Here is a 25599-nt window from a genome sequence, read left to right on the forward strand (position 1 = left end):
TCGTGACTGCGTTTCAATTGCCCCACTCCCGTGCCCCTGTAGCCCTCGGTGCTCCAGAATGGGCTTGTGTAGGCGTCTGGAGAACTGGGTTTACCCAGTGACTTCCCTGGTTCACGTATGGTTAAGAGGCCTCCTTCCTGCCGCAGGTTCCCCTTACATGGAGGAAACTTGGGGTTCATTGGCACATGACAGCTCCTTAGGCGTGTGCCCTGAACAAGACTCTTCCCCAGGGGCACGTAAGGAGCAGCTGTTCTGGTCTTTCCAGTTATGAGAGGCCCCATCATGGGAATAGCAGGGCTCTTCCTCTGCCAGCGCCACCAGGTTTCACATGTGGATTCCCTTCCCCACCCCGCAGGGATGCTGAGCAAGGCTGAGCAGCGGGTTCCCAAGGAAGGTCGTGCCAACCTGAGCCTCTGAGGACTTCCCCAGGGAGACTGAGGGAGAGGGGCTTTCTGAAACCTCAGCCAGGCCAACTGCAGAAGAGGCGGGGCAGACATCCCAAGCAGAGGGAGAGCATGGAGGTGAGCAAGGGACCATGTGGAGTTGGGTGTGGGAGTGCAGCTGAGACTAGAAGGAGTGCGGGGATGAATTTGAGGAGCCTGGAGCCTAGAAGACAAACAAGCAGACGGTTCGCAGGAGCTCATCTAGTCCAACCCCCTGCTCAAAGGACCATCCTCAACTAAATGGCTCCAGCTAGGGCTTAAAAGCCTCTAAGGATGGCGATCCTACCACCTCCTAGTGAGAGAGTTTTTCCTAATATCCAACCTAACCTTCCCTTGCTGCATCCTGGTGCATCTGCCCATGCAGACAGCCCCAAATCATTTGGGTTCCTGTCCATGTCTGACTGTCTAGCACACAGACTTCCACCTTCCCCAACCAGGGGGAGCAGATGGGGGGGTCAATCTCCACAAGGCCAACAACGGGTGTTGCAGTGACTGGGACCCTAACGAGCCACTGACCCCATCACTGGGAGGTGCTGAGTGCCACTAAACACTGAGAGACCAGCAGCTGGCTGGAACCCCCCGCCCCCACCCCCCCTTTACTGGGCTAAGCACCAGGGCAGGGCAATCACCCAGAGAGGAAACTGCTTCCACCCATGGCCAGCCCTCACCAGCAGATCGCCCCATCACTGCAGCCCCTTAACAGGGCTTCTTTAGGGAACAAACTACCCCGTTACACGTCTCTGGAGCAGAGTGGCAACCCTTGTCAGCAAGGAGCTGCAAGGCTCCCTGGGCAGGCCTCCCTCCCCAGTACTGGCTGTTTTAGCTGGCATAGGTGGTAGAGCCCCCAGACAGCCGCCCTGGGCGAGTCTCCCCTCTCAACTAGGCGTTTGCTCCCCTGGGTTGGTGTCCAGTGGCTGCGGTTGTGAACCGTTTTGGATTTCAGTTCAATTTAATATAGTTCACATTTCCTTCCAAGCCATGTTTTTGTTTCCATTCCCCCTGCAATAAGCCCCATTTAGTTCAACATTTTTTTTTGAGACTAGGGAAGATTCTGCACATTAGAACAACCCGTTAAAATGTACTTTCCCAGGTTTTTAGGTGGGGGCTCATGCCAAGTTTAGAAAGTTGGTTTCAAACCCCTAAATTTGAACCCAGCCAGTAGTTACTGCCAGTAGTATAAGGGCACACCTCTGGTCAAACTGTTAAAATCCGGCACAGCGTGGAGCCAGCTTTAAGCTTCCCTCTTATTCCCTCCTCCCTTTCCCTTACTGTCAACTGCATTAATCAAAGGAGGGCTCTGAACTTTTTTTTTTGTGAAGAATGAAATAAAATGAAGGTATTAAATATATGGGGTTTCTGTTTCTTGCACTTTTCCTTCGCCGTCACGGGTCAAGGGAGAGACTTTTGCTCATCTGCTTTTTATTTCTAGCATACCCTTAGTGCTGTTGAAATCATCTGAAGTAAATCCTTTTAATGACATTACTAATACTAGCACTTTTAGTGGTGTGAATACCGACATATGAGTCACAAGATAAATCCAGACATTTCAAATAGGAATCCACAGTATCAAAAAAAGATCCCGACCTTTCTGAGATCCTTGCGTGGAGACAGCTGTTCTAATGTTTTTGCACAGTTAAACAGTGAGCGAAAGCTAAGAGCCAACATTACTGTCAAAAAGGACCTTGGCTGTGTCTACACGAAATGCTTTACTGTGCAGTAGAGCTGAGTGCTGCCTAGTAAGCAACACCACACACGTGCTAACCCTTACCGCACAGTAATTTCCTCTATTTGGCAGTTAATTTGCTACCTGCAAATGCAAGTAGCAAATTAACTGCTGAGTAATTACTGCACAAGTTGGCAAGTGTAGACGGCTGACCAGGAGTAAATTTGCTCCCCATCAGCTGGGCAGTAGGGGTCGGAGATTGCTCCCTGCCCCCAGGAGTTGCCTGCTACCAGAGTGGGCTGGAGTCAACGTCCCCCTGCCCCAGCAGTGTCCCCACTCCGTGATCATGGAGTAGAGGCTGGGAGCTTGTTCCCATCGCCACCTCCAAGATCAGCGAGCAGAGGCTGGGAGCTTTCTTCCCAGGGAGAGTTCCCTGCACAGCCTGGAGCTGTCCTGGTCAGGGGCAGGTCCCAGCTCTGCAGATTTTTCTCAGCCCTGTGCCCCAATTGGGCAATGGGCTGATGTTGGTGTTGCTACCAAGCCTGTCTGTCCTGCTCCAAAAACAGGTAGGGCCAGCAAAGTGTTTTAAACGGCCCATAGCTGGGACAATTTGGTCGCTCTTTGACTTTGATTCCCTAAGATCTTGAGTGTTGGGAGAAGATGCCAGTGGATAAGTTTACCTGGGGCTGAAAGGTGAGCAAAAGAGGTCGCCAGCTGATAAAGCATTCAGTAACATCTGGATTATTCTGAAAAGACAGCAATGTTCCTATTTGAGTGTGAGGCTTAGGGTCGAGCGGAAGGCCACGCCAGCTGTTGCCTGACCAGTCTTCCTCAAGGGGCCTCTTCCCTTCTTGACTGATTTGGGATGACATCTGTGGGCATGGCTAAAAAGCAAGGGAGCTTTCTGGCAGGTGAAGCCAGGAGAAAAGGCTGCTCTGGCTCAGTCCCCATGTGGGATGACAAACAGTGATGGAAGACCTTCAAAAATAACTAGTGGTGTATTTGAAGTCACCCAAGGCAGGCAGGGGTAAATGCAGGCATCCCCTTGGATACTAGGGCACGCCTTCTGGACTCCTGCCACAATGTTCAGCCCTGTGACATAATGAAGTTTTTACAACCTAAGACCCTGCCCCCTGCACCTGGAAACAGGAGGCCCTGTGGACTACCTCCAAGTCTTCAGTCCTCGCGGGAACCTGAATTCCTGCTCTCAGTGGGAATCAGCCGTGCGCCCTCCCAGGTCAAAACCTGGGACTTTCAAAGGCACAAAGAAGGAACAAAGGTAGAGGGAAGGTTTCCCCTCCTCTGAAGCTGGGGGCACAGCCCTCTTCGTTGGGTTTTTAAAGTGCATTTTAATAGCCCTTGCTGCAGCAGGACACTGGCAGCCCTCATCCCCCTGCTTTACCTGGGGCAGTCTCGGGTCCTTCCCGTCTTTGGGCGCTATGTCTTGTACTCCTGCAGCAGGGTTGATTGTGTAACTGTAGGAACAGGTTACACAGGGACTTGTCCAGGGTGTTTGAACAGGGATGTTCCTGCTTCAGGCAGGGGCTTGAACTATATGTGACTTCTGGAGGGCCCGACCAGCCCACCGCTCCGTGAGTCTGTGACCCCAGGACTCAGGGTCTTTAGCAACATCTCGAGATAACCAACACTTCCATTACTGATCTTCAGTACAATGAGGATCGTTGTATGTGCCCCAGGTCACTTGATTCCTTCTGTGAAGTGTATGAAATGGTTGGACTCGCCGCCACGTTCACAAAAACCAAGACCCCCTAAACAACTCCACACAAACCAGCCAGCCGCTCCTCCACATATTCAAATGAAAGGGAAATCTTTGGGAAATGTGGAACAATTCCTCTGCCTGAGTATCCACCTTTCCCAAAAAGTAAATCTAGGCCGTGTCTACATGAGACGCTGACTGTGCAATAGCGTCACACGGCAGGAAGCGAGGCGCTCAGTCATGAGCTACTGCGCAGTCAGCACCACGAAACAGCCGTTCCTCAACAGGACTGCGCAGTAACTCCGGTTACTACACGGTTATTTAGTACTTGTTTATACAAATGCTAAATGACTGCTCAGTAATGACCGCGCAGTCAGCATCTCATGCAGACATGGCTGTAGATGGTACAGTACTATGTAATGCTGGCTAAACACCGCAAGTGCTGCCTTTGGCTGTCTCTGAAACTGTCTTCAGTGATCATGAGATCAGGCCCAAACCAAACTTTTCCTCTACAAGGGTGTTGTAACCCCTACCTTCCTGTATGGAAATGAGTCTTGCACCATCTCTCAGTACCCAAGCATTGGTGGTTCAATGGTAGCATTCCTGCTTGCCATGCAGGAGATCTGGGTTCGATTCCCAGCCAATGCAGCTTCTCTAGGTGTTCAGTTGGGGTCCTACATGTCAAGACTTCTTTACTGTACTCTTGGCCCTTGTTTCACATGCTGTACACAGCTGAGGGAGTTGGCTGATAAGACTACAGAGCCACTGGACATCACTTTTGAAAACTAATGGTGATCAGGAGAGGTCCTGGATGATTGGGAAAGAGCAAACATAGTGCCCATGTTTAAGAAAGGAAAAAGGATAATCCAGGGAACTACAGACCAGTCGGCCTCCTCCGTTCCTAGAAAAATCATGAAGCAGATCTTTAAAGACTCCACACTTGGAGGTGGAAAAGGTGATTAGGAACAGTCAGCATGGATTCACCAACGGCAAGAAATGCCTGACCAACCTGATGACAGACAAGGTTCATAGATTTCATAGACATTAGGGCTGGAAGGGACCTCGGAAGATCATCGAGTCCAGCCCCCTGCCCAAAGGGCAGGAAGTCAGCTGGGGTCATAGGATCCCAGCAAGATGAGCATCCAGTTTGCTCTTGAAGGTATTCAATGTGGGCACTTGAACCACCTCCGATGGCAGGCTGTTCCAGACCTTGGGGGCTCGGACAGGAAAGAAATTCTTCTTTATGTCCAGCCGGAAACGGTCTTGCAGTAGTTTATGACTGTTCGACCTAGTCGTCATCCCTTGGGGCGCTCTGGAGAACAAACGTTCCCCCAGATACTGGTGAACATCCCTGATAAACTTGTAGGTGGCCATCAGATCACCCCTGAGCCTGCGCTTTTCCAGGCTGAAGATCCTCATGGCTCTCAGCCTGTCATCGTAGGGTCTGCTTCCCTGACCTCTGATCATGCGCGTGGCTCTTCTCTGCACTCTCTCAAGCTTCTCCACATCCTTTTTGAATTGTGGAGCCCAAAACTGGATGCAGTACTTCAGCTGCGGCCTCACCAAGGCCGAGTACAAGGGGAGAATGACGTCCCGGGATCTGCTTGAGAAGCATCTATGGATGCAAGCCAGCGTTTTGGTTGCTTTACTAGCCGCCGCATCGCATTGCAGGCTCATGTTCATCTTGTGGTCAATGATGACCGCCAAGTCTCTTTCTTCCATAGTGCTAGCCAGCATAGCACTGCCGAGCCTATAAGGATGCTGCGGGTTTTTCTTCCCAAGGTGGAGAACCTTGCATTTATCGGTGTTGAACACCATCAGATTCTCGTCCGCCCACTTGCTGAGCTTGTCCAGGTCAGCCTGGATCATCCACCTGTCTTCTGGTGTGGATGCTTTGCCCCAAGGTTCCTTGGGTGAATCTGATATCTTTTATTAGACCAACCCAAATAGCTAGAAAGTAATTATAAAGCAAGCTTTTGGGTTCAAAAACCCTTCGTTAGGCAAAGGAAGTGTCAGCAGTCAGTGTGTGCTCTTCCTGGATGGGATGAACAGTAAAGAAGCCAGCGGCTGGGCTGGTACGCACACAAGACAGGCAGTCAGTGACAATGTAGATTGAGGAGCCAATGGGTGAGAAACAGGCTGGGGTGGGGAGAGAAAGAGAGAAGGGGGATGAAAGTGGAGAGATACCTGGGGAGTCAGATGTCAGGCAGGTTGTAATGTGTCATAAATCCAATGTCTATGTTCAGTCCATGATCTCTAGTATCCAGGAGGTTGATGAAATGGAGCTCGTAGGCTCGTCTCTGGGAAGTGTTGTGTAAGTTTCCTTTGAGGATCAGGACTGAGAGATTGGAGAAAGAGTGGTTTTCTTGTGAGAAAGGTGCCCCACCGGTAATTGGGTATTTCTGTCTTTGCTAGATGTCCGGTGTGCGTTCATTCTGGTGCGCAGTTGTTGTTTGGTCTCCATTGGATTCCAATGCACCAAATGCCCCGATGGAAAATACATAGGAGAGACCAGTCCTGATCCTCAAGGGAAACTTACACAACACTTCCCAGAGACGAGCCTACGAACTCCACTTCATCAACCTCTTGGATACTAAAAATCATGGACTACATATAGACATTGGATTTATGACACATTATCTGACTCCCCAGGTATCTCTCCACTTTCATCCCCCTTCTCTCTCTTCCCCACCCCCCACCAGCCTGTCTCTCACCCACTGACTCCTCAATCTACATTTTCACTGACTACCTGTCTTGTGTGCACACCAGCCCAGCCGCTGGCTTCTTTACTGTTCATCCCATCCAGGAAGAGCACACACCGACTGCTGAAACTTCCTTAGCCTGACGAAGGGTTTTTGAACCCAAAAGCTTGCTTTATAATTACTTTCCAACTATTTGGGTTGGTCTAATAAAAGATATCAAATTCACCCAAGGAACCTTGTCTGCCTATGTCCTCAGACCAACAAGGCTACAACCTACACCCCTGACCAACCTGATTGCCTTCTATGATGAGATGACTGGCTCTGTGGACATGGGGAGACCGGTGCACGTGGTCTAGCCTTGATTTTAGCAAGGCTTTCGATACTGTCTCCTACAACACTCTTGCAGGCAAGCTACGGAAGTATGGGCTGGATGTAAAGTGGATGGGAAACTAGCTGGAGCATCAGGATCAGAGCATATTAATCAGTGGCTCAATGTCTACTTGGCAGCCGGTATCAAGTAGAGCACCCCAGGGGTCGGTCCTCGGGTCAGTTTTGTTCAATGTCTTCATCAACAGCCTGAAAGATGGCACAGAGTATTACGACCTGGCCAGTGGCACCTTTGGAAGTTATAGCAATGACCTTTGGGGTTACCAGCCTCGGGTCCTTCGCTGGGTGTGTGGGATGTTTGTCTCTGGCTTTTCAGCTACTCAAGCAAAAAGTCCACGGCTGCCCCCGTCTCCCCAGAGATACAACATGAACACACACTTTGTCGTTGTTTGTTCACTACTTGTGTAACTTTCTCACCCCAAATTGTCCAATCCCCTGGCGCTGTGCCAAGCGCTCTTTATCTGGTGCACCAGTCCTATCCTACTTTTGGTTATCTTTCCTTATAGGGAAAGCGTTATATATTCCTCACCTACAGCACTCCAGTTACAGCACTTACCTCTTCCAATGCATCAAAAGATGCTTTGTTCAGCTGTATTGCTTCGTTCTGGGAAGGCCTGGCCTATGGCTAAAAGCCTTATCATAACTAACTTTGCCCACTACAAGGCTGAGGGAACTGGGCTTATTTAGTCTGGAGAGGAGAAGACTGAAGGGGATTTAATAGCAGCCTTCAACTCCCTGAAGTGGGGTTTGAAAGAGGACGGAGCTGGGCTGTTCTCAGTGGGGGCAGATGCCAGAACAAGGAGCAATGGGCTCCAGGTGCAGCAAGGGGAGTTGAGGTTGGATATTAGGAAGAAGTTTCTCACTAGGAGGGTAGTAAAACACAGTAACAGGTTACCCGGAGAGGTGGTGGGCTCTCCATCCCTGGAGGTTTTTAAGACCTGGTCTGACTAGACAAAGCCTGGATGATGTAGGGGCTGGGCCTGCTCTGAGCAGGGGGATGGACTAGATGTGACCGCCTGAGGTCCCTTCCACCCTCATTGTCTGTGATTCTATGATTTTGTGAAACACCTGAAAGTTTTGGAAAGTTACCATCAATGATGCCTTTGGAAAAATCCTCCATCGAAACTGGAAAGACAGGTGAATAATTGCCAGCATTCTGGCTGAAGCAAACGCCAGCAGTAGTGAAGCCATGTTTCTGTGGTAGTGTTATGCACCAGGGCACGGGCAGTGTAGGATAGTGGCTAGTTACCCTGAAGCATGGGGGCAATTCAGAGCAGCTGCTCAGAGAGCTAGGGTCCAAAGGGGTCCGGTATCAGAACTGGAACCAGTAGCTGTAGCTGAAGTCAGGACGAGCCAGGGTAAGCTGCTGAAGCTGGAGAAAAGCTTGGGCGGGGGCAGGCATTTGGCACCCCCCCGCTTGAGCCCCTCCACAAACCCACCCACAGACCGCACATCCCCCTGCTACCCCTCACCCCCCGCCGCCACTCCTCACACCCCCCACCCCCACGTCCCTACCTACCCGTGACAGCATCCAGGTCCCAATCCTTGCTGCACTTCTGCTTGCCCCAGCATGGTAAGGGTTCGCGCCCCGCGTGCAGGGGCCGCAGGAGCGCCACAGAGACACTCTGGCCAGTCACCCAGAGCCATGGGAGGGCAACGAGCCAGGAAGCCCAGTGCTGGGTCTAGGCTCAATCACTTTCTGATGCTGGGAATGTTTGCTTTCTGGTGAGAAGTGAAAAAAAAAAAAAGGCACTGCTAGGATTTGAACCCAGGATCCCCTGCTTACTAGGCAGGTGCTTTAACCAACTAAGCCACAGTGCCCTCCAGAGAAGTGCTGCTACCCACCCCAGTCCTGTGAATGGGCGCAGCAGCAGGTCTTTGCACACACGACCCAAACCCAGCCCTTGGGTTACCTCTCTGTTTTCCACCCAGTCCGGCCTGGCCGTTTCACACCCGCTCCCAGCTCAGCCCCGCTGCCTTCTCTTTAGTGAGAGGGCTGCTACTTCTAGTCAACCCCCGCAGAGACCACAAACCCTGCACAGCTCTGCTCACCACGCGGGGTTTTTTAGGAGAGGGTTTCCTTTATCAGCGCAGTCGTGTCTGGCTGCTGCCCATGCGAGCTTCTGCTTCCCTGCGTGGGTGAGTCTCCAAAACAGGTCCCTGCCCTGCCTGCCTTCCCACCAGCACAGGCCAGGAGCGGCCTTTCCAGGTAGCCTGTTGGAGGTGTGCAACCGCGTGAGGAAAGTCCAGGAGGATTGCACATGCGCGTGTGCACACACACTGATGCACACGTGCACAGGGAGGCAAAAACCACTGCGCGTGCACACAGGGGAGCACAGGCACAGGCACACGGGCACGCGCGCACACACGTGAAGGCAGAAAGCCACATGCAAAGCATTGCACGTGCGCGTGTGCACGCACACTCTGATGCACGTATGCAGAGGGAGGCAGAAACAAGTGTATACACACTCATACACACACGCACACACACCGGACAGAGAGAACTGCGTGCACGCGCACACGTGCATAGACACGGGCAGGGGGGACAGAAACAAGCGCGCGCATCGCTGCCCCCACGGCCAGGAGCGGGTTAAACGCAGCAGCGGACTCCCGCGGGGCGACCACAGAGTCGCGGTCCTCCAGGGCCGCCAGAGCGACCGCAGCGCTTGCCTCGCCCTTACCCGGGAAGCCCGGGCAGCTGCAGGGTTGCGCGGTGACGTCAGAGCGCGGCCGCGCTGCCCGGCTCAGGGGCAGGCGTCCAGGCCGGGCGGAAGTGGCGTCAGGCGGGGCTGGACCGGGCTCCCTCGTGTGTGGGCGCGGCGATGGCTGCAGCGGGCCTGGCTCAGGTAGGGCCGGCGGGACCCCTCCCGCAGCCCCGGGCCCACGCCACGGGGGAGCCCAGGGCAGCACCTGGCCCGCTGCAAGACCCCGCAGGTGTTGGGGGGGGGTGCACCCCCAGGGCGTCACTTCCTGCCCCAGCCGGGCACGGGGCTGGTGCCCGCCCTTGCCCCCATGCCCCGGCTGCCCCGTCGTGGGGGGGGGCACCTGGAGGCAGGGGGACTCGCTACGCCCCGCTTGTGTGTGCAGCTCCGGGAGGCGTTCGAGGACGTGGCGCTGCGCTTCACCCGCACGGAGTGGGAGCTGCTGGGAGACGGAGACAAGGGGCTTTACCGGGACCAGATGCTGAGGAATTACCGCGCCCTCGTTTCCCTGGGTAAAGCCCCGCGCGCCGCCTCTGCCCCGAGCTCAGGAACGTCCCCGTCCTCTCCCCGCCGCCTGCCCCTTCCCCCCAGCAGACTTACCAGCCGGACGCTGCTCTCCCAGCTGCCAGGCTTGCATAGCATCTCCCTTTTCCTTCCTGTCGCCACACCTCTCTCTGCCTTCCCTGGGAGTTTTACATCCTTTATGTACGTCCCAGTCCCCCGTGATTCCTGTGCGATACGCCCCTCCTTCCACGTAGGTGGATGATAAGGAGCGTCACCTATGGAAGGCTTCTATCTGGAGCGCCCGCCCCTTGATGCTAAATGTTCACCTTCCCTTTTCCTTCAAGCCCCCCTTAGATTGCTTGAGTCCGTTGGATCCGTTCCCCAAATCCCGTTCCATCAGCGGATGGAGAGAAAGCAAGGATTACCACCATTGATGCGCTTGCTTACGCAGGGTATGGAGGTCCCGCGCCAGACTTAATCAGCCGCATTGAGCGAGGGGAGGTGGAGCTCTGGGTCTGTGATGATGAGGACCCTGCGTGGACTGAGGGCCTGCCCCCAGGTGAGTTCCAGGCAGTTCTGACACGTGTTGGACGTTTGCTAGTGAAATTTCTTTAGACTTGTCCCCAGATGCCATCATCAGACTGCAGAGAGGTTGCCTGGAAGCCCTAGGGGTGAGCCCTCAGCAGCCTCATGGGTGAATGTTCACAGCTGAGCATGGCAAGGAACTTGAGTGGGTTGGGGAGTGCTCAGTGCTGTCTTTCCCAGGATCTAACACGGCTGTGGTATAGACCTACTCTTAGCAGGCCTTGTGCTTCCTTAGAGCAGATGACTTTGGTCTCCCTTCAGTCCTAGATCGGAGGGCTACTTCAGTCCTGTGCTAGCACATCTGCCCCACGCGTGACTCCCACGAGAGACAGCACAGACTTAGCTGTTACATCTCTGAATGCTCCCTACTCAGATGGGGCTTGGATTTGAGACCAGAACTATTGGGAATCTGGGTATGACATTGAGTATCCAAGCAGCAAGGCTTTGCCCTGCCGTGGGACCCATCTCAGAACAGAGGAGTGGAAATGTTTTCTCCTTTTGCCACCCAGCAGGTACCGGGAAACAGAGCAGAGCTGAGCAGCAGCCTCCTAAGGAAGGGCCTGCAAACCTGGAGCTGCCTCCAGCCAGAAGCCAGCCCCTCATGCAGTGCGGAGAGAGAACAGTCAAATCCCAACAGAGTCCTGTGTTCAGGGAAGGATCCAAGGCACAGGGAAATGTGAGCCAGCAGGACAGCATGCACAGAGGGGAGCCAATGTATCAAGGTGGCGAGAGCTTCACAGTGCACGGAGGGACCAACGGGATTGAGACAGCCCATCCCAGCGCTGAGGGCAGAAAGAGCTTCTGGTATGAACACAGCCTCATTGAGCACCAGAGAATACACTTGGGGGAGCGCCCCCACCTCTGCCCTGAGTGTGGAAAGAGCTTCACCCGCCTGAACGGCCTCCATGTCCACCAGCGCCTGCACACTGGGGAGCAGCTATACCAGTGCCCTGAGTGTGGGAAGCGCTTCACCCGCTCAGACCACCTCCGAGTCCACCAGCGGGTCCACACTGGGGAGAAGCCATATCAATGTATCATATGCAGGAAGGCCTTCAGGCACAGTTCCACTCTCTCCCATCACCAACATGTCCACACTGGGGAAAAGCCGCATCAGTGTGCCAGGTGCGGGAAGTGCTTTGCCCGCCTGGACCTCCTCCAAGACCACCAGCGCCTCCACACTGGGGAGAAGCCGTACCAGTGCTCTGCCTGTGGGAAGAGCTTCAGGCACAACTCTTCTCTCTCCCAGCACCAGCATGTCCATACTGGGGAGAAACCATACCGCTGTGTTGAGTGTGGGAAGGGATTTGTCCATGCGTCCAAGCTTCGAGTGCACCAACTTGTCCACACCGGAGAGAAACCACACCACTGTGGCCAGTGTGGGAAGAGCTTTGCCTTCCCATCCAAGCTCCGCGACCACCAGCTCGTCCACACTGGAGAGAAACCTTACCACTGTGTCCAGTGTGGAAAGAGCTTTGCCTTCCCGTCCAAGCTCCGTGATCACCAGCGCGTGCACACCAGGGAGAGGCCTTCCCGCTGCGCCCTGTGCAGGAAGAGTTTTGCTGGGCAACATCATCTCCATGCCCACTGGTGTGACCCCTCTGGGGACAAGTCATCCCTGTGCACCAGTGGGAAGAACTTGCCATGCGCAACCCAGCTCCAAGCCCACCAGTGCCTCCATGCCAAGGGGATGCCATGCCCCTGTGCTGATGGTGGGAGGACCTTTCCCCACCCATCCGTGCTCCGTGTCCACCAGCACACGGGGAGAAAACTGCACCACTGCCCAGAATGTGGGAAGAGCTTTAATTACCCATCCAAGCTCCGTGTTCATCTTCGTGTCCACACTGGTGAAAAGCCACACCACTGCACTGACTGTGGGAAGAGTTTCAGGCAGAGCTCTATTCTCACCAGGCACCAGCAAACCCACAGACCAGCCCCTCGCCATTGATACTGGTCCGTTCCTGCTAGCTCTCATCTCCCAGCTTCTCCCCACGGCCTGTGACCTCAAGGGGGGGGCGGGGGGGGTCTGGTTGCACCTGGCCTGAAATGCCCCCACAACCCCTTCTCCAGGCACAGCAGTGGGGATGGGAATGTTCTCTCAATGGTGTCTTAAACGGGTTGTCGTGGAGTAACAGGCTGCAGCAGGGATGGAGGAGACGGGTGAGCTTGGGGCTGCCCTGCAGGGACACTGGTTTCTCCCAGGTCAGTTGCCCTGTTGGCAACATCCGGGGACACTGGAGGTTTGAAAGAGAGTATGAACCAAAGAGACTTTATTCCCTGCCACTTGGATGGTCCAGCCATCTGTACTGCTAGTTGTGCTAGTAATGCTGAATGAAATGTTTCCTTCTGTCTGTGTCCTGATGCTGTGGTCTATTCACACCCCTGTGAATGGGTGGTAGCATTCACTCATTAGCTGTGGTGGTAGCATTTGGAGTGGGTGTCATGGGGTTACAATCTGTGTGAACCTTCTCACCCGACTAACTTGAGCACAAGATGCATGGCGGGGGGGAAAGGGGCTGGGAAAGCTGCATTCGGGCTAAGAGGAGGGGCGGGGAACTGTCCCTGGGGAGAGCTGTGTTCTGCCAGGGACTGACCGTCTGTCAGCAAACACCCTACCTGGTTCCAGCTCCTTTGGATGAGTCGTTTCCCCCCACACCGTCCCAGGTCCTTTGTGCTAACTGGCCGCTCGTCTGCTCTCAGCAGGGTTTATATGCGTGTGTGCACTGCTCCCTCTGAAGGCGACAAGGACAGTAGTTGTTGCAGTCAGCCTTCGGTTCCTTTTCAGAAGGAGAAGTCTGGGAGGGTGCCACGTGACCCCATTACCACTATCCATCCCTACTGACCTCACTATATCCCTGGATGAAAGGGATCTCCCCCTGGTCCTCCAAGGGATCCAGGAATTTGACCTGTGCACAGATGCAAGAGACCGCTCGTGGCAGTCCTGTTCCACGGTCCTATATGGGAATTCCTGGGAACACCTGCCATGCTTCATCTTATGCCTTTGATCCAGAGAAAGCAGGGGAGGCAGCAGCTGCTGTGAAGTCCTCTGCAGCTCTAAGTTTACAAGCTCTTCCTCAGCTCTGCTCAGGGTCCCTGCACCTGCCGGGTAGGGTGGAGAATGCACAGGTTAGCACTGGTGCTACTGGCACGGGGAAAGCCCTGCTTTCAGCTGTACCGGCCTGTTACTAGGGTGGCCAGAAGCCTCCACATGTGGGAGAGCAGGAAGAAGGAAGACTCCAATTCCCCCAGTTCCTGCTAATGGACATCCACAAGCACAAAGCTGGAGATGAGCCCCAAGAACTCTGTAGGCAGGGACAGAGAGGAAGATTCTCGCCCCAAATGCAGGACAGTCGCTCCGGCCCCCAGACCCAGGCCCTGCCCTGTACCTGGTTCCTTACCTGAGTCCTGCTGCAGCAGGGGGTCCTCCCTGGGGACCCAAAGGGGCTCGCCGTCAGGCTCTGTGGTTTCATCCTTCAGGGGCATGGCCACATGAAGGGGCTGTGGCCGTGCCAGGCAGGATTTGAGATGTTCCCACAGTGCCACAGTGGGTACCATCTTGTCCCATGACATTTCCTCAACCTTGACACGCACGGGGACCTGGGGACAAGGCAAATGTGTTACAGTGACCAGGGACTGGGAGAGAGCCGGGGGAGGGAGCGTTCCCAGACACATGGAGATGGGGACGGTGCCTGGAGCTTCTCCTCCTCCGCTCGCCCCGCACGAAACCCCTCAGCCAGGACCACCGGCTCGGCGCAGGGCTCCCGCTGCACGCCCGCTCCCAGCTCCGCATCTCCCGGGGCAGGACGGCCAGGAACTGCCCCAGCACCGCCAGCTCCAGGATGCGCTCCTTGCTGCGGCGCTGGGGCTCCAGCCAGCGCTGGCACAGCTCCCGCAGGCGGGTGCAACCCCGCGGCCCCTCGCCCTCCTGGGAGCAGCACCCGGGACGTGCGGGCACCAAGTCTCTGCTGGGGGGGTCGTGCCCGGTGCTGGTGCCAGCCGGGGGGGGCACAGGTGGTGCTGGCCCCAGCTCAGCAGCCCAGGGGCCTCTGAGTCCCACCCTGTGTGCGGGGAAGGGGAAAGCGCCAGCTGTGCCCTGCCAGGGGAGAGCCGGACCAGCCCCGCCCTGGGTCCTGCCGGCCCGCTCCGGAAGGCCCGCGGGCCGTGCCCGGCTCGTCCCCTCCGTGCAGCGGGCGGAGCCGGGGCCGGGGCCGCCCCGCACGCTGCGCCGCGATCCCGCGTGCCGGGGGCGGGCAGAGGCAAGGGCCAGGCCGGGGCCGTCGGTGTCGGGGCAGCGCTGCGCAAGCTGGCAGCGGGCTGGAGGCCACGGCTTGAAATCCGGCACCCGGGCAGGGCCCTCGTCCGCCCGCCAGCCCCGGAGCCGGCGCACCGCCCGGAGGAGCCGCGTCCTGCCCGGGTGGGTCATGGTGCAGCGGTGTGGGTCCTGCGCCTGCTCCCGCGCCCCGGCTCCGCTCCCGGGATGGGAGGATGCTGTTCGCCGGGCAGGGGAGAAGGAGTCAGGAGGGAGCAGGAGGGGTCCCGGCGGGGTGCCCCAGACCAGCTCTCACAGCTCGGTCTCACCGTGCCCACCCCGGTGCCCAGGCAGTGCCACGCACAGGTTGCGAGGGGCCAGCGGCTGCCTGAGCCAGAGGGAAAACCCATGCAGGGACAACCTACGGGGCCGCGATGTTCACCCAGCCCCACGCGTGACGTCCGTGGAAGGGTCCCGCTCGTTCCAGATGCCGCGGGCCCTTACCTAGAGCACAGCGGCGTTGGGGCTTGCGGTGCTGCTGCGAGCAGCATCGGTACATTTGGGTCCCGCTGAGCACAGGGAGAGCAGAGCTGGGCCTTTCGTCCCAGGCAGATGCTGGCGCAGGGGGACCGGGGTGGGATGAATGTCGCTGCCTGGGGCTGGTCTGCCGACAGCAGTGCCTGGCTCGAGGGCACTGCACGCTCTCCCGTCACTCCCTATTGCTCCCTGTCTCTTGTGCCCCAGCGAAATTACTGTCTGATTTCCCCCCTCCTCCTGTGCTGCCTCTCCCTGCACTCTGCCCTCTTCCCCAGCTCACCAGCGGGCAGGGGCGATGTCTCCTTTGCAGGGAGCTGTGGTCGGAGGGAGCTGTGTACAGGCTCTGGGGTTGTGGAGGAGCCAGGCTGGAGGGCCGGGAGGGGCCCTACGGAGCTGAGAGCCAGGCAGGGTGCTGCTGGGACCGGGCAGTGCACTGGGGGGTTCACATGCAGCTGGGCGGTGCAAGGGGGTGTTGTGCAGCTGGGTTGGCAGTGCCCTTGCAGTGGGACGTCCCTGTGGGGGCCCCACGGGAGCTGTTCCCACTCCCCACACCCTGTGTCTGGGCTGGGTGGGAGCGTGGAGATGGGAAAGTGGGTCGTGGGCCTGCTTCTCCAGTCACAGGATAATAAAGTGTGTCGTCTCCTTCCCTGCAGACACACCAGAGGCATGACACCGCCACCGGGCCCTGTGCGTTAGTGGTGGGAGAGCGAGAGCTGGGAAGAGGTCTCCCTTGGCAGAGACTATGGCTGTTGAGCTGGCACCAGCCTCAGCGACCCCACAGCTGCCAGAGCTGGCAATAGGGAATAACCTCCCCACCCCAGAAATGTGGCGCCAGCTTTTCCGGGGCTTCCGCTACCGGGAGGGCGAGGGGCCGCGGGGGGTGTGCAGCCGCCTGCGGGAGCTGTGCCAGCGCTGGCTGGAGCCCCAGCACCGCAGCAAGGAGCAGATGCTGGAGCTGGTGGTGCTGGAGCAGTTCCTGGCCATCCTGCCCCGGGAGATGCGGAGCTGGGAGTGGGGGCGCGGCGTGGAGACCTGCGCCGAGGCCGTGACCCTGGCCGAGGGGTTTCAGCCGGGGCAGGAGGAGGACGAGAAGGTCCAGGTGAGAGCATTTCATACTGAACCTCGATGTCGCAGTCCCCATTCCCATGTGTCTGGGGGCTGTTCCCTCCCACCCCAGTCTCCCAGGCCCTGGTTCCCCAGTGACATATTTGGCTTGCCTCAGGTCACAGTGCAGGTGAAGATCGAGGAGGTGTCCTCAGACAAGAGGGTGTCCGCTGGGGCAGTGTGGGCACCTGTTGATTCTTGGCTGGAGCATCCCCAGCCCCATCATGTGGACGTGCTTCAGGAGGAGGCAGGACAGGGTGCAACCCCTCAGCCCCTGGATGAGCTGCTTCATGTCCCCAAAGAAGAGCACATACCCCAGCAAGACTCAGGTGATGTACCGCCTGGATCTTGATACCTGAGCAGCTGCCTAACACCGGGGATGCGAGACTTGAATCTCAGCCCCTGCCTAGCTCTAGAGTGACCGGGATTGAATCTGTCTGAGTGCATGGTGTGGTGGGGTGGTCTCTGTTATTGGGGGCACTGGCTTTTCTCACTGCATGTGTGCAGCACCCAGCAGAAGGGCCCTGTCTCGGTTGGGCCTTGCAGTGCCCCCCCGGGAATGATCCATAATTATGTTCCAGTTGTCCCCCTCTCATGCCCCCGTCATCCTCTGTACTCAACACTGGGCTAGTGCAGGTATTGGGGGAACTGGGTTTGCCCAGTGACTTTCCTGGTTTGTGTACACTTAACAAGAGGCCTCTCTCCTGCTGCAGATTCCCCTTACACAGAGGAGACTTGGGACCTGTCGGCACATGAAAACTCCCTGGGCTCGTTCCCTGCACAAGCGTCTTCCCTAGGGGCAGGTAGGGAGCAGCTTTCCAATAGCAGGAGGCCCCATCACATGGGAAAAGCAGCACTGCCAGGTCTAACCTGTGGATTCCCTTTCCCACCCCGCAGATGCAGGGATCCCGAGCGAGGCTGAGAAGCAGCTTCCCGAGGCAGATCCTGCCAACCTGGAGATGCAGAGGATTCCCCCAGGGAGACCGGGGGAGAGAGGATCCCTGACATCTGAGCCAGGCCTACTACAGAAGGTGCAAGGCCAGCCTCCAAAGTTGAGGGAGAGCATGGAGGTAAGCGTGAAACTGGCTTCGTTTGAGTATGGGAGTGCAGCTGGGGCAGAGCCGAGGAGGAGCCAGGAGTGCGGGGAAGAATTTGGGGAGTGCAGAGAGTAGAAGCCAAGTAAGCAAGACTGCATCCCCGCTGAGCCAGCTGTGACGGCCTCTGGCATAGCAGGAGCTCGCTCTGCAGGGCAGATAGCCAGGAATGCTGGCACTGGAAAGCCTGGCGGAGCCAGGGTTCGCAGCCTCTAGAAGTACAGCCTTAAAGACTGATTAAAATAGATTGTATGAAGACTGTAAAAACCAAGGAAAAGCCCCTCTGGGTACTCGGTGACACCAGCCAGCACCAGGGAGCACAGAGCAGTGGACACTACAGCTGAGTCTGATGCATCTAGGATTGCAGAGCCAGCCGTCTCTGCAGCTGGTCCCAGCAGGGTCCCTCCAAGTCACCCAAGGCCGGATCAGCCTCAAGGGCGGGTTGTTTGCTAGGAGCGAGCAATGTTTCGGGTGGCTAGAGGGAAAGTCAGCGTTGGCACTGATGCATCTAGGAATGCAGGGCGCAGAGAGGATGGCTGCACCATCTCTCCAGAGGAGACTGGCTAAAGCGGATAAATGAACTCCTCTTTCGGCAGAGCAGTAGCCACATCGCGTCAGCTGAGTACCGGGGAAGTTTGCATCCCTACCTGGCATGGCTAAGTTTGCAGATCTTTGTAGGACAGAGCAAAGGTCAGGGATGCTTGGGCTGGAGGAGACGAGAGCAAGGGATGCTGATGTAACGCTTGTGACTGCAGCTCCGGGAGGCCTTCGAGGCTGTGGCTGTGTACTTCACGCGGAAGGAGTGGGAGCTGCTGGGAGATGAAGACAAGGTGCTTTACCGGGACCAGATGCTGAGGAATTTCCATGCCCTCGTTTCCCTGGGTAAAGCTCTGGTTCTTGCTTCTCCGTGGAGCCATGCGAGCTCTGAAGTTTATTGTCTTCTCCGTTTTTCAACAGTCATGACCTTTTGGCGGGTGGTTTAAATCTGCTTCCTCTGCACTGCTCTGTCAGTGATCAGGCCTCTCTCCTGTTTCATGAGATATATATCCTCCTTCATTTGATGCAGTTGCCTTCATTTGAGTCGTCCCCATTATTGTAACTCCTGGTGCTTCCATATTAGCAGTTTCTTGGCTCTTCCCCAATTTGTCTAACCCTGGGTACTCCCCTATTCGGTAGTTCCTTTGCAAGATGATCTCCCTTAGGGTCGCCAGGGGACGGCAATCCTAGTTTAAAGCCCTGGGCATGCTCCGATTGTTACAAGTGTTTGGACGGGACACATGAAGCAGGAGAGGGAGGAGATCAGAATAGTTCCCCAAGGAACACCTCTGAGTGAATCTGTATACAGATGCTGGGAGCCGGGTCGAACGAGTGTGCTTCCTCTTCCCCGTAAAGCACTGGGTTTGGGGGTTTTTCTCCACATCCATCAGCAGCCTGTATCTTTGCCCACCATCAACGGTGCTACTATGAGTTCTGCGTCCTGTGTATCCTCCTGAATGGCCCACGCCTTATTTCATATGACGATGCTTCCAGTGACTGGCCCACTATCTATTCCTGGTTTCTGCCTGTCATGCCATTTTTTGAATCCTAAAAGTCCACTTATGTCCTCCTTTGCATCCCTAGTAGAGTGTTTGAATCCATCAGGTCTGTTCCCAGACTCCAAGCTGGTCCCAGATAGAGAGCAGCCAAAGATCACCACCCTTTCTACGCTTCCCCCAACAGGCTATCGAGGTCCCACACCAGACTTAATCTGCCACATCCGGCGAGGGGAGGTGGAGCTGTGGGTCTGCGAAGAGGAGAAACTTGGAGAAAACCCCTGGTCTGGCAGCTTGTGTCAAAGTGAGCATCGATACGTCCCCTGTCCCTACCGCAGCACAGCACCGCTCGATGCCCAGAGAGACGGGGAGTGCTCAGACCCGGGAAACCTGTCCTGAGCCGCGTCCACGAGTTCCAGTCAAAAAATGGCTGAGCCTGATCGGTGTTGTCCAGGCACACGTGTGTTCCCACTTCATGCAAGTCAGTGATGTTCAGCTAGGAAACGGTCCCCTTTTTCCTCCCGTACTTGGGTGCTGGGACATGAAAACCCTCTTCACCCCTTTAGCAATGTCTCCTATCATCTTTCTCTCTTGAGACGGAGCCCTGGGCCCTTTGCTGGAGGGCTGTCTTACAGGAGACATATAATGGTCAGGGTCAGCAGGGAGTCAAGGAGTCAGATAATGCTTGGGCCAAAGCTTAGCCTGCTGTCTCAATTTTACATACATCTTAGGGCCACCTGCAATTATACAATTGTACATTAATTATAATATAATAGTGCATATAATAATTATACACTAATTATACAATTTTACATATGTAGCGGGGACACCTGGAATACCTTGGGCTGCAATTTCCCTCTCCACTCAGCAATGTTCAAGTTGACACCCCAGCCCTATAATGCCGTGTGGCAGGGCAGGATCTGGCTTGAATCTCCCCATGGCACCTGTCATCATTGGCAGATGCCCCGGGGTTTATTAAGGATTGGACTAGAGAGAGACAGGAGCTCTGCTGTCCACTGCTGCTGATCCTATTGCTCAGTTTGAATGGGAAGTCCCATCCTCCCCTCTGCAAGGGCCAGGAGTAGAAAGGTTAGGTTTAATCAGTGCCTCAGGCTGTATCCTGGCTGCCGGGTGTGGGTGCAGTCCAGAAACTTTCCTGTTCGGGAGGCGATCAACAGCTCAGTGTTTCCACCAGAATTGCCCGTTTTCTGCTCCATCTTTCAGACAGATGTTAAAGCCATGAGATCTGAGACACCGTGCTCACTTGCACCTGGAGCTCTTGTTCTCCTGGAGTAACTTAAGGCCCGGCCGTACTCTGGGGCACATCCCAGCACGGGCAGGTAGCAGGGCTTTCCCTTTCCGAGTTGGACAGGGACTAATTCCTGGGCTCCCTTTTTCTCCCAGCAGATGCTGAGACATTAGCCAGAGCTGAGCCGTGGCTTCCTAACAAAACGTCTGCAAACCCAAAGCCCTTTCCAGCCAGAAACCAGCTACCCACTCAGCCAAGACAGACCAGCGAAGAGAGCCAAAGGAGCCCTGTATGCAAGGACAGATTCAAAAAGCAGAGCGACCTGAGGAGCTGCAAGGGCAGGGCTCACAGGTGGGAAGGGTGTTATATATGCCGAGAGTGTGGGGAGAGCTTTGGGGACAAAGAGGAGCTCAGGGCACACGGGCGAACCCACAGGAGGGAGAAGACCTACCCGTGCGCTGAGTGCGGGAAGAGCTTCCAGCACAGGTACAGTCTCCGCAGGCACCAGAGACTGCACTCGGGGGAGCGCCCCCACCTCTGCCCCAAGTGCGGGGAGAGTTTTGTCTCCCTGAGCGATGTCCGACGTCACCAGCGTGTGCACCGGGGGGAGAAGCCCTACTGCTGCGCCCAGTGCAGGAAGAGCTTCACCCGGTGGGATCGGCTCCAGGGTCACGGGCGCGTGCACACGGGGGAGAAGCCGTTTTCCTGCTCCCATTGTGGAAAGCGCTTCACCGAGAGCTCAACGCTCACGCAGCACCTCCGCGTGCACACAGGGGAGAGGCCGTTTTCCTGCACCCAGTGTGGGAAGAGCTTCACTCACAGCTCCACGCTCAAGCGGCACCGGCGCCTGCACACGGGGGAGAAACTGTTCTTTTGCACCCAGTGCGGGAAGAGCTTCACCGACAGCTCAAAACTCACAAGCCACCTCCGCGTGCACACGGGGGAGAAGCCCTTCTCCTGCTCCCAGTGTGGGAAGAGCTTCACCACGGGCTCAACGCTGACACAGCACCAGCGCGTGCACACGGGGGAGAAGCCCTTCTCCTGCCCCCAGTGTGGGAAGAGCTTCGCCCACAACTCCACCCTCACAAAGCACCTGCGCGTGCACACGGGGGAGAAACCGTACGGCTGCGTGGAGTGTGGGAAGTGTTTCCGGCAGAGCGCCGCCCTGACCAAGCACCTGAGAACTCACAGGGACCGGATCCTGCTGCTCGGACAATGGGAACCCAGCCGCAGGGACCACCCCGCTTCCTAATCCTGACCTGAACTGGATGCGCCTCTTCACTGACCCCCCATGGAGCCTCTATTTCAGGTTGCTGTGACCCCAGCCTGGAGGCCTGTGCTGCTTCTCCATCACAGACTCTGGTGGGCCTCTTATCCAGGCCCCCCAGCCTTTCCCCAGTCTATGCAGCGCTTCTGCAATCCAGGCGTCGCTGCAGGTTTTTGCCAAGATGAGCGCGGTGGCTCCTGTGTCTTTGAGAACAAGGTCCTGGGCCACAGCAGCACCAGCTGCTTCCAGAGTCCCACCCCAGCGAGCTCCAGTTGGCTCTGCTCCTTCATACGGGAAGGATTGCCACCCGCAGGCAAGTGTGGCAAGGCAGGTCACGTCCCCAGTGCCAGCCACCATATAGTGGTCAGCTGGAACGGTGCCGGCAGAGCCCATGCCAGCAGCAGGCTCAGGTCTCTTTGGGGTCCAGACTACCCCTGTCCTCCAGATCCCAGTTGTGTCCGTCCCTCCCCAAGCCGTTTTCCCCTGGATCCCTGCTCCTGGATGCACCATCCATAGAGACAGCCCTCAACTACCATAGTTCCTGTTGTATCCCCCAAGGATCCTTCCAGAGGAGAGCAGCCCTCGCTCCATAACCGAAGTGCGGACAGCCAGGACTGCTAAAGCACCTTGCAGGCTCCCTCCCCGCTTGGTTAAAGTTGACCCGTTCCTTCCCAGGGTAGAACAGCATACAAACACAGCGGGGAAACCGAGGCATGCCCCATGATGAGAGAAGTGGTAGAGTCGGGCGTATACTGCGAGGTGCATGGCGTGTGCAGGGCCAGGAGGGTGGTGCTGAGCTGCTGCCTGGTGGGGACGTCCCCCTGTAAGAGGGGAGCTGATGCACGGTGAGGACAGGGAAGCGATGGGGAAGGCCAGGGTCACCCACATCAGGGAGTGCCCCGGCTGCTGCTTCGCCCCCACCACTAGTGCTGCAGACAAATGCGAGAGATCGGAAATCTGCCCCATGGCCTCCCTGCCCTTCACCCTCCCATGGCACAGCACAGGGGGGCCCGGGCCAGGCACTACTACTACCACTAACTGAACAGAGAGGAGGGCAGAGCCTGTTGCCATTGCTACATCCCACCATTTTTTAACCTTTCCTTGATTTCTCCCAACCACATCAAGCCCTGTTCACCGGACTGCTTCCAGGCCAGCTTTCCATCCAGGCCATGGCATGGCCCAGCCTGCTCATGCCTGGTACCTGCCCACAGTCGGGGCACCATGCTCACCTGGTCTCACCCGCCATGAAAAGGAGCAGAAGCTGTGCAGGAGAAGGGACCTGCGAGTGTCAGGTCTCAAGGAATATCAGAAATGGTTACACCACCTGGGTTTTTAAGGTGACTCCGGATCTCCCAGTGGGGCTATGGGAAATGCTGAGAGCCAATTGGCAATCCTGGCTAGAAAGCCTGAAGCACGTTACTCTCCACGTACTTCTTAAGTGACTAAATCTGACTTTTCACTCTGAAAATCTACCAATTTTACAATTAACTCACCTTGAGTGCTTTTTAATAACCCAAGTGGCATCAGGGCAGTGTCTTTCATTGCCCCCCTCCTTTACCTGTAGCAGATTTGGGTGTTTTTTGGCCAATGTGTCTTGTATTTGTGTTACAGGGTTGGTCATATAGTTTTCGAAACAGGTTAGTCGGGGACTTGTATGGGATGGTTTGGATAGGGCTGACTGTCTCAAACAGGGAGTTTAATTACATGACCCATGGAGGTCCATTTCAGCCCTACTTTCCTTTTGCTTTTCCATGGGTTGGTATTGAACATGGTGTCTGTGTGGCCGGGGGAGGCACTTACTGAGTTTTGGTGAGTTGTTGCAGGCTGGGTCGGCAGTCCCCTCCCCTCCGCCCCCCCACACCAGCTCACCAAAACTCCCTAAGTGGCCCTCTGGCCCAAAAACTTGCCCACCCTGATCTAAGAGCAGAGGTGAGTGGACAGAAGTTAGAGGGAACTGAACCTTTGTTCCCCCCTTCTCCACGTACCTTCTCCCCTGTCCTGAGTCCGCGTCATGCGGCCAAGCTGATGACACTGTGTTCCCGTGTGCCACTTCGGGCCATGTGGGTGCAGCTGGTGTGGCTCCTGCCTGACCCAGCCACGTGCCGGGGACTCGGGGGCGGCTAGAAGCCGTGCCAGGGTTGGGCAGGAGCTGCTCCAGGGATGGCAGGAGCTGTGCCAGCTGCTCCAGCTGTGCCCATGTAGCACAACCCAAAGTGGTGTGTGGGAACACAGTGTCGCATCACATTAGGTGTGCCCAGGCCCTGGCCCAGCAGAGCCCTCTTCCCCCTGCTCGCCCTCCCCACCAGCAGGGAGAACCTTACTTGAGCTTCAACTCATTAGGGGCTGGGCCCTGGTCTGTGAACGACCGCAGGGTCAGAGCCGCACACTGGGCAGAAGCCCAGCTCAGTGCCCCCTGCCTCAGAGCGTGCACCGGGCACTGGGGAGGGATGTAGCTGCCGCTGCTGCATGGGCACGTTCATGGACCTTTGCTCCAAGCTCGCCCCCCTGCTTCAGCACCAAACATCGGGCTTTGATGCCCCACGTCCATGGAGACAGGTCATAATGGTAATCTGGAAACTGGCAAATCCTGACAGCATTCAGTGCTTGGCCAACCAATTTGGTGTAGCGAACACACGGGCAACGCGTGCCATGCACAAAGCGGGGGAGGCAATTCTGCAGCAGCTGGGGCCTCGGATGCTTTGGCACAGGGATCCAGGTGTGGTGACTGCTGCCTTCAAACAGCTGGAGTTCCTGAACTGTGTGCAGGCCATTGATGGGACCCACATCCCCATTCTGTCCTGCCCTCACCGTGCCTCAGCTTACGTCAGCAGGAAAGGCTTCTTCTCCATCATCCTTCAGGCTGCTGTGGCCCAACAGGGCTGGTTCACCCTTATAAATGTTGGGTGGGCAGGATGAGTGTTTAGAAACTCTGGGTTCCCCTGGTGCTCCCACCATGGAGCTGGCTGACCTGTCCATTCTCCCTGATCATCAGGACTCCAACCCTCCTGCTTCTTCCATGGCTCATGAAACCGTACGCTGGAAGACTGGACCCCTGGAAGGAGAACTTCAACTATCGACTAAGCATCTGCCACATGGAGGTCAAGCATGTCTTTGGGTGACTGAAGGCATGCTGGAGGGCCCTAGGGGTCCACCTTGAGATCTGGCTGCAAAATGTTCCCACCTTTGTGGCTGCAGCTTGCATCTGGCATATGAGCAAGTTAAGCGGGGAAGCTTTTCCAGACACCAGGGTGCTGGGTGCTGATGCCTCCAGGCAGCCTCTTGAACCAAATGCACATGGTGGCTCTGGTGAAGGGGGACCCCCAGTCAAGCACCATGGACAGTCCTACCATGAGGCCACTCTTATCAGGGAGGCCTTGGAGGAGGGTGTTGCTTTGCAGGAGGGGCAAGACAGCCAGTGGGACTAAGCATTGAAATGTTCACTCTCAATAAACGCCCTTCATTTCAGTGGTGCAGTGTATGTTCCCTGAGTGATTCAGGGGGTCAGGGAGGGGGGTTTCTGGGGAGCTGTAGTTGCGGGGAGGGGAACGAGGCCTTGGGGGCTGGCCTGCTCTGGTACGGGCAGAAGGCATGGGGCAGTGGCCAGCGCGCTCATTGAGGCATTCCTATCTGGGGCTTGTGGGGAGGCTGTCCTTCCAGATACCCCATGGAAGATTTCCGAATTGTTGGCATTGTGCTTGCAGTTCATGCCTCAAAGCAACCACCCCACAATGCGCTATGGGAGGAGGGGGTGGGAGGGTGTATCTGTTGGGAAAGAAGTCAGGCCGATAGTGAGGCCCTTCAGTGCAAGGGCACTTCAGTGCAAAAGGCACACAACTGTCCACTCGTTTCCTCCCCCTCCGCAACCCA

At 56.4% G+C, this 25599-nt stretch overlaps 1 protein-coding gene, 1 long non-coding RNA gene and 2 other non-coding genes across 4 annotated transcripts; 2 read left to right on the forward strand and 2 right to left on the reverse strand.

Annotated features, from left to right (window-relative positions):
• The first annotated feature begins 4400 nt into the window (after positions 1-4400).
• TRNAG-GCC (transfer RNA glycine (anticodon GCC)) lies at positions 4401-4471 on the forward strand. Its single transcript has one exon. It is a non-coding gene; the product is annotated as a tRNA-Gly (tRNA).
• A 4188-nt stretch (positions 4472-8659) lies between these two features.
• On the reverse strand, positions 8660-8733 carry TRNAT-AGU (transfer RNA threonine (anticodon AGU)). The gene has a single exon. It is a non-coding gene; the product is annotated as a tRNA-Thr (tRNA).
• A 1031-nt stretch (positions 8734-9764) lies between these two features.
• On the forward strand, positions 9765-25197 carry LOC102576194 (zinc finger protein 850). Its single transcript, XM_059719043.1, has 10 exons — positions 9765-10126; positions 10570-10677; positions 11213-12645; positions 16157-16585; positions 16709-16919; positions 17304-17393; positions 17488-17660; positions 18440-18566; positions 19404-19520; positions 20621-25197. Exons 1-10 carry the CDS (start codon positions 9925-9927, stop codon positions 21715-21717), a joined length of 3987 nt encoding a protein of 1328 aa, XP_059575026.1. The 5' UTR covers positions 9765-9924; the 3' UTR covers positions 21718-25197.
• Positions 12647-14900, reverse strand: LOC109285709 (uncharacterized). The gene is made up of 3 exons (XR_002093549.2): positions 14099-14900; positions 13544-13799; positions 12647-13432 (listed from the first exon to the last, which is right to left on the reverse strand). It is a non-coding gene; the product is annotated as an uncharacterized LOC109285709 (long non-coding RNA).
• Positions 25198-25599: the final 402 nt, after the last annotated feature.

Source organism: Alligator mississippiensis, chromosome 15 (assembly GCF_030867095.1).
Source record: "Alligator mississippiensis isolate rAllMis1 chromosome 15, rAllMis1, whole genome shotgun sequence".
NCBI classification, from domain to species: Eukaryota; Metazoa; Chordata; order Crocodylia; family Alligatoridae; genus Alligator; species Alligator mississippiensis.

Coding starts and splice junctions, on each gene's coding strand:
- LOC102576194 (XM_059719043.1), top strand. CDS start 9,925: ATGCCCCGGCTGCCCCGTCGTGGGGGGGGGCACCTGGAGGCAGGGGGA. Junction 17,661..18,439: donor AGTTGAGGGAGAGCATGGAG/GTAAGCGTGAAA, acceptor TTGTGACTGCAG/CTCCGGGAGGCCTTCGAGGC. Junction 19,521..20,620: donor GTCTGGCAGCTTGTGTCAAA/GTGAGCATCGAT, acceptor TTTTTCTCCCAG/CAGATGCTGAGACATTAGCC.